General features: G+C 45.1%; 1 protein-coding gene across 4 annotated transcripts in view; it reads right to left on the minus strand.

The window, feature by feature from the left end:
• Positions 1–638: 638 nt before the first annotated feature.
• Otulinl (OTU deubiquitinase with linear linkage specificity like) overlaps positions 639–7,982 on the minus strand; it is a 27,637-nt gene continuing 20,293 nt past the window's right edge. For 2 of the 4 annotated variants that reach the window (XM_021208575.2, XM_021208573.1), the window contains 3 exons: positions 5,344–5,472; positions 3,749–4,018; positions 643–2,636 (listed from right to left, as the gene is read on the minus strand). In XM_021208575.2, coding sequence (XP_021064234.1) covers positions 2,463–2,636; positions 3,749–4,018; positions 5,344–5,472 — 573 coding nt within the window. In that variant the 3' untranslated portion in view covers positions 643–2,462. Of the gene's footprint in view, positions 2,637–2,741; positions 2,823–3,748; positions 4,019–5,343; positions 5,473–7,982 lie in introns of all 4 variants that reach the window. The other 2 variants (XM_021208572.1, XM_029544014.1) reach the window with 2 other exon arrangements.

Here is a 7,982-nt window from a genome sequence, read left to right on the forward strand (position 1 = left end):
GAAAAACCAGAAGGATGTTTAGGAACAGCATTTTGGGAAAGTATTTGAAAGTTCCTCTCGATGATAAAAGCATCAGATAACCTGATAATTCTACTTCTGGGCACAGACTTTGGAATGTTGAAAATAATGTACATGAGAAGTTACACGTGGATGCTCACGGAAGCACTTAAAATAACAACCGAACAGCGGAAACAACCCAACTGCCCATGGGCTGCTGAGCAGAGCAGCAACATGCGCTGTGTTTACACAACAGACTGTCAGTGGTGAAGCCCTGGTTTGTATCCGTGCAAATACAATCCTTGAAATACGATTAGTGAAACCAGTCATGAAAAGCCACACTGAATGATTCTCCCTACATAAAATATCCAAAATAGACAAATCTACATAGATAGAAGGTAGTTCTATGCTTGCCAGAGGATAAAGGATTTATATATATATATATATATATATATATATATATATATATATATATATATATGAATAATTATTTTTGTAAAATATGACCTAAAATTGATAGAAATCTCAGTCAAAAGCTTTATGAGTTCACTAAAGACTACTGAATTATACATTTCACAAAAATGCAAGCTACCATTAAAGCTGTCATTCTTAAATCCCAATTCTTAATAAAGAAGCAATATCTAGAAAATGATAATTTTTATTATTAGCGCTGCCACTGGAAACAGAAACCTGGAAGAAAACATGGTTCACAGTTTCAAGGCATCCTTGAACATCTGTGGCATCGCCTTTTCAGCACCACGGACAGGTCCCAGACACCAGCCATCCTCTTGGAACATGCATGTGACTGGCTAACCAAAACCTGTTGAAGTTTTACAAAAGTGATGATTTTATCATAGTTTTGCTCTTCTTAGAACTTCCATATGCCATGGAAGCCCTGACTGGCTTATTATGTACATTTTGTGAGCACCTTCCTAGGAAACACAATATCTGCTGTACTAGCTCATTCATGTGTTTATTTAACTATATGCCAGGTGTCCACTTAAACAACCGTCTTGTTTCCCCTAATTAGGATCATTTTCTCATCCAAAACTTTGTGAGTGATTGCATACACATGATAAAATATGACAACTTACGGAATAACGTTATCACTTACCATCGGTGAAATGTTTTCGTTGCTGAATTCTTGAACAAGTCAATGGAAAAATTATTTCCTTTTGGAAATGTTCTGTGAGAGTAGAGACCCAGGCAAGTATCCTACACTCAAGGCTCACGATTAATTCAACGGAAACCCTTCAGAGCCAGTCTTGAGTGTGCTTCAGATCTATGCAAATTCCCACAGAATGGACCAGTTTATAAAGGACGTGAACAGGATTACCAGCCGTGCACGCAGTCATTTATCTTCTGAGGTTTGGTCTCTCTTCCATCTTTAAAGGCTTTCATCACGCCAGGGCCACCTGGAGACCAAGGGCATGGACGCCTGCTGTGGTGACCCCAACCATAAAATTATTCCATTGCTACTTCATAACTCTAATATTGCTCATCTTAGGAATTGTAATAAAGATCTGATATGTAGGATATCTGAGAAGTGAACCCCCCAAGGGGGTCCAGACCCACAGGCTGAGAACCACAGCTCTAGGAAAACGGGTTTGCACTTAAGCCTGTATTTGTTATGTTTCGATTAGGGGGTGAGGAGGTGACACAAATTCTCTTTAACCAATGTCTTCTGGGATTCTGGGGTGACGATGCAAACACATCTGTACCTGGAATTTTACTAAGCTAATCACAAGATTCTATTCATGGATGTGTACATATAGATTAAATTAAAGCATAGCTTAATATTTTTATGGCAGCTCAAAAATTGTACAGTTGCCCAAATCCATACAATTTATCTTCTTTTATTTAAATAAATTGATTTAAGCTGGACAGATACAAGAATATCAAAAAAAAAACAGTGGAGATATAAAGAAACTGTACAATATTACAAACCAGAGGTTGTTTGCAGTGTATGCGCATATTTGAATGCATACATTTGTGTGTCTATATAAACAGACATGTACATAAACACACACAGTATTTTAACATTAATCAGGCTGTTCTGGCTAATTAGTAAACAACAAAGACCTCCCAGGAGGGTAATGCTTGTAAAACTTGGCCCTGTTTATTTACGACTGTTCCAAATCCACAGAGAGAGATTCTTACCAAATCCCATGAAGATCAGAGATGGCACAATCCCCACTGCTCAGGTTGTGTCCCTTCCAATTTTTGTCCATATTAAGTTTCCCTTCATCCATCCCAGAGGATCCCTCAATGGACAAAGTCAGCGCACCAAGCCACAGATGTGTGTTGCTGTGGAGGACCTCACTGAAACAGAAGGCGAGCCACCCATCTCTCGCCACCCGTCCCGGAGCCCTCCTTGGCTGAAGCACCACTGTGGGTTTTTTTCAGAAGTGCTTTTCTGCAAGTGTGCCCACTGTCTCTGAGAAGATGTCCAGCCCACGGCAGACTTAAAAGACGGGAATGTGGTACTGGTGGCCATTCTCAGTCAGCAAGGAGATCTCTGGCCACTCCCTGAGAGGCTCCTCGGGGTAGCAGACTGCAAAGTCTCTGGAGTTAAACTTGAACAGCCGGAACACTTTTATCTTTACTTGAAGAGAATACCCAAGTATAAACAGGTCAATCTGGGGGAGAGACGAAGGCAACGGTCACAGACGGGTATTTATCCGTTCCTACCGGGATGGTACTAGCCACACATTATAAGATGACCCACTCTGTGTCAGGCTCGCCAGGACAGCAAGTGAGCACGACTTAGGTCCCACAGTGTGAAAGCAGGGTGGGACCATGACTATCGAGAAGTCAGGATAAAACTGTGCAGAAACAGAAAGGAACACTCAAGCCAGGGGCAGCAGCTCACAGCTGCAATCTAAGTTGAAGCAAGAGGAGGCCAGCCTGGGCTGCAGAGTGAGTTTCCAGGCCAGCCTGGGCTACAGAGTGAGTTTCCAGGCCAGCCTGGGCTGCAGAGTGAGTTTCCAGGCCAGCCTGGGCTACAGAGTGAGACTTTATCTCAGAGGGGAAAAGCAAAGGAAAGGAGGGGGTAAGAGGGGGGGAAGGGAGGGAGGGGGAAGGGGAAGGGGAGGGAGAAAGGAAAGGGAGAAGGGAAGTGAAGACAGAAAACGAGGAGAAAGGAAAGGGAAAGAAAAAGATGAGAGGAGGGGGAAGAAAGGAGGGGGGGAGGAAAGAGGGGAGGGAGGGGAAGGGAGGAGAATAGGGGGAGGAGAGGGAAAGAGGGGGAAAGAAAGGAAGAGAGAGGAGGAGAGGGGAGGGGAAGGGGGAGCCTAGGAGGGAGGAGAGAGTGTTCACTATTAAGAACTGCATTTCTTTTCAGCCAATTTATCTCTTAGTAAATATGTCATCCAATTCGCCACTTCTTTTGTACAGAAAACAGACATAAACAGAAGACTTGTTTTGTGTCATTCTCTGAGTGTACAGCTGTTACTTTTCTCCGTGACTGGTAAGCAAATGCCTTCCAGCAACGATGTGGCTTTCTGAGTGGCCTCTGTGGTCACAAGGATCTATGAAGCAGCGTTCTCTGGCGCAAGGATCCTTGGACTCACAAGGACGTAGCACCCAGAAAGGAGCCTTGTTATTTTTTCTTTCACACATGGAGGGCCAACAGTTTTAGCCAGCCACCTCTGTGCGGCTGTTTCCATCAATGCTGAGCATGTACCCTAAAGGCCATGGGTTCAAGCACTCCCGAGTCACCCTTGGATCACACACCATAAGTCCTACTCACCTGATCCAAACCGCACGTGTCACCTATGGAATTCAGGTGATTCATCATGAAGCTCAAAGGATCGGATGATGACTCCCGGGCAAACAGGAGTCTGAAAAGGTTGGGGATGATCTTGTTGGTCTTCATTTGCTCATACGCTTCCGTGACCTGGTAGAGCATGAGGAACTTCAAAGCTTCGTACAGTTTACACTCCAGGATAGCGTCGGAGAAGAGGCCGTTACACATGCTCCCTCTCTTGTGGTAATCTCTCATCCCACTAAACTCAGTCCACTACAAACAAAGGGAGAAGTGTGAACTGAGCCTTGTGAATCGGGAACTGTCAACTGGGGAGTGTGAATTGAGAAGGGCACACAGCAACATAGGAACCACTTGTAAAGAACTAATCAAATAAGCCAAAGAGGAGGGCAGGATTCTATATAGTTACATTTTCATGCCTACATGTTGGGACTATTCCTCTCTTTTTATCCATGAGTATACCACAGTGCGCTGAATGTTCACCTGCCTCCTCAAACTTGTAGGTCAAACATCTTAGTCCAGACAGACAGCATTAGGAGGTGAGGCCTGTATTGGAGGAGGTATTGGCTTCTGTGGGTAGAGTCCTCACGAGAGGGACTGGTGGCCCTCTAAGAGGAAGCCCAGTGATTGCTGGTTCTCCTCCTGCTTTGTGATGACAAAACAAACAAACAAAACCAAAAAGCTGTCCACCTATCTATAAACTAGAAAGAGGGCTGTCACCGAATGTCACTGCCTGTTGGACTCCTGGTCTCAGACATCCAACCCTTACAATGGCAAGAAATAATCATTGCTTGTTTAAGTCATCCAGCTTACAGCATCTCACAAGAGAAGCCCGGCTTACCAGCCTAATGCACAAATGCCTTACTTCTATATAAGACATTAAATAAGGCCACTTTTCTCAAAACACACCACTACTGTGTAAACTATCAACCATGTCGGTTCTCTAAAACTGCTTGGGGCCATCGGGTCATCCAAGGGCTATGCCAGTGAAGAACAGTGCAGGAGAGGGTGTGGCTGGCTGGCTCTCTGCAGAGCACGTATTTGGGTTAACTCACACCCTCGTGATAACCATCCAGGGTATACACTACTCACAGTTCTTCAGCAAGAAGAGAGCCATGGCCCAGAAAGGCATTTCCCCCAGATAATCCAGCCAGAGAGAGACAAGCAAACCAGACTTTGCATCATCCAAGTCTGACTATTATTAAAAGTCAGGCAGAGATGTTAGTCTTACTATACCCACGCCAACCCCGCATGCGCAGGGGACATTGCTTGCAGGAGGGCATTTCTGAGGTCTGGACATTGTACTGTATTGGAAACAAAGTTCCCTCACGGGTCAGGTTTCCACCAAAGCCACGGAAGCTTCTACCCCACAACTGGCAAATCCACCACAGAGCGAGCACACTGGCTCAGCCTTGCTACTTGGAGGAGAAAGCAAGATTCCACCAGCAGGGGGCGCTCTGCACTGTTTCATTTCCCTAACGCACCGGATAGGCCCCACCTTACAGGGAACCCGCTGCGGTCGATCCCAGTCAGTGGGGTTTTTCTTGTTGTTTTGCATTTCCCTAAAAGCAAACGCTCACCTGCAGTTTCAGTAACTCCACACATTTCCGTAACTTTCCAAACACATTGGAACCTGTGTACTTCTCAGGCCCGAAACTGTACTGCTGGATCCAGTTACAGCCTTGAGAAAAGAGTAGTTTTTCAGGAAGCTTGAAAAGGAAGTAGATGCCAACAAATGATTAGTGTCTCAGCGCTTAGCACGCACGGTTTGGAATGCCACACCACACAGTCTTATCTCGTGGAGCAACCCTCGGAGAGACAACAATGTCAGTTAAGTAAAAAGCGCGAGGCCATCTTTGCTTTAGATTTGTGGGTTAAGTGACTTTCTTTCTTTTTTTTAGATTACATTCTAGAAAAGATTGAAACCTAGGATTGTGTCCAAAGAAGCAATCCTTTTGTATAAAATGCTGCATGCCCTTGGCGTATTGCTTTAGAAACTACATAAGTAAATGGTGCTAAGAAAGCAGGGCACACCAAGCAGCTGCTGCCTTCCAGTCCCGGCTGTCCTTCAGAGGCTTAGCCAGCCCAGCGTGGTAGCCCACGCCTTTAATCCCAGCACTTGGGAGGCAGAGGCAGGTGGATTTCTGACTTCGAGGCCAGCCTGGTCTACAGAGTGAGTTCCAGGACAGCCAGGACTATACAGAGAAACCCTGTCTCCAAAAACCAAAAAAAAAAAAAAAAAAAAAAGGAAAGGACTTAGCCAGCACTTCCCATTCCTTTACCCTTTAGCCTCATTTCCACTATAAACGGGCAACTATACCACTCATTTCACAGAGCTCCAGGTCAAATTCTGGAAGGTGCAAAGATTAGTCTTCGGTGTCTGTAAGAACCAAGTCCACTCTGCGCAGCTGGTACCTTACTGCACAAACTCAGTGGCTGATCCCCTGGTTTTCTGTAACATCCTTTATTCCAGTTAGCTAAAGGTAGGGTTAGCATACTACATATATTTCACAAGAATCTGTTATCAAACAGAATGACGGAGAACAAGTTTAAACAGAAGACACCACGGAGACAGACCGCGAGGCCGTATATACGTGTGCTACCCGTTTGGTGCTCTGCCATCTTAAATTGGGCACGCTGCAATCAAATCAGTAATTCACGTTGTTAATCAAGACAACGTGACTGGGGCTGGACAGCTGTCTCAGTCATTAGGGTACGTGCTGCCTTTCCAGAGGACCCAGGCTCAGTTCCCTGCACTCACACAGTGGCTTACAACTGTCTGCAGCTCCAGTTCCAGGGGGACCCATCGCTCTTTTCTTGCCACATGGTGCATGGACATCCATGCAGGCAAAACACCGATCTACATAAGATAAATTAAAGAGAGAGCACACTGCCATAACTGATAAAGAAAACGATGAAAGAAGCCACAGACCAAGAGAAGACCTCTGCAAATCACATATCCAATGAAGCACTCATATTCAAGACATATACAGGATTTCCAAAACAGTAATTGGAAAACAGAGATGGACAAAAGTCTCAAATGGGTAATTTTCCAAGACGATGATATGGATGGCAAATAGGTGCGCACAAGAGATACTCAACATCCGTTCATTAAAAGCAAGTGAGGGCCAGCGAGGTGGCTCAGCGACGAGCAATGGGGCTTGCTGTGCAAACCTGGTGACCCAAGTTCAATCCCAGAAACCCACATAAAGAGAGGTGGAAGGAAAGAACCAGGTCCACGGAGCTGTCCTCTGCCTTCCATATGCACTAAGGCATGTGCCCCTTCCCCCACATACAAATAAATAGTAAGAAACAAAATATACCTATTAGAATGGCTACACACAAATAAACCCAACAATTCTAACTGCTGGTGACCAGGTGGGGCAACTATAACCCTTACACTATACTGGTGGAATGGCAAAAAAAAAAAAAAAAAAAAAAAAAAGCCAAGCAGGTTTAGAGATCAATGTGGCAGTTTCTCTGAAAGTTAAGCACATACCTCCCACACAACCAGGAAGCTAACTCCTGGGCATTTGCCTAGAAGAAACAGACAATATACCTATAAAATCCTGTACCAGACTATCCTTAACAGCCGATACATTGTTGCCAAGCACAGGAAACAATCCAGATGCCCTTGGACTGAGAGTAAGCCATGCTCTGCTTATGTAAAGGACTATCATCTCAGAGCAAAGAGATGACTTCTGAACTTGGCCAGCAGCACGGGGAAGTGCGAACCAGCCCTGCTCTGGGAAGGAAACCATATTCAACAGGCTGTGTAGAGGAGCCCTCTCATCTCATCTGACAATGGAGGCGGCAAACCTGTGGGCACAGAAACTGGATCAGGGATTGTGGGACCAGAGGTCTTGGGAGGACTGACTGCAGAGGTACGTAAGCGAAGCTTTGGTGTGGCAATTGTACACTCTTTGCATTTGTTAATAAACATTTATGTTATAGTACAAAGATTCACATTTCCATAAGTAAAGAGGCCTTACTTGTGAAGGACTGACACTTCTCAGGAAATCTGAGAACATTGAAAATGGACAGAACTGGGAATGCCAGCATGATGGCTTATATGCAGTGACATGGGAGAGGGAACCAGCTAAATGACCAGAGCTCCTCAACATGGGACCCATCTGAGCACAGAGCTAGCCAGACAGGATGGGAGAGGGAACCAGTTAAATGAATGGATGGAACACAGGGCCCCCAATGGAGGAGCTAG

Source organism: Mus pahari, chromosome 11 (genome assembly GCF_900095145.1).
Source record: "Mus pahari chromosome 11, PAHARI_EIJ_v1.1, whole genome shotgun sequence".
In the NCBI taxonomy this organism is placed as follows: Eukaryota; Metazoa; Chordata; class Mammalia; order Rodentia; family Muridae; genus Mus; species Mus pahari.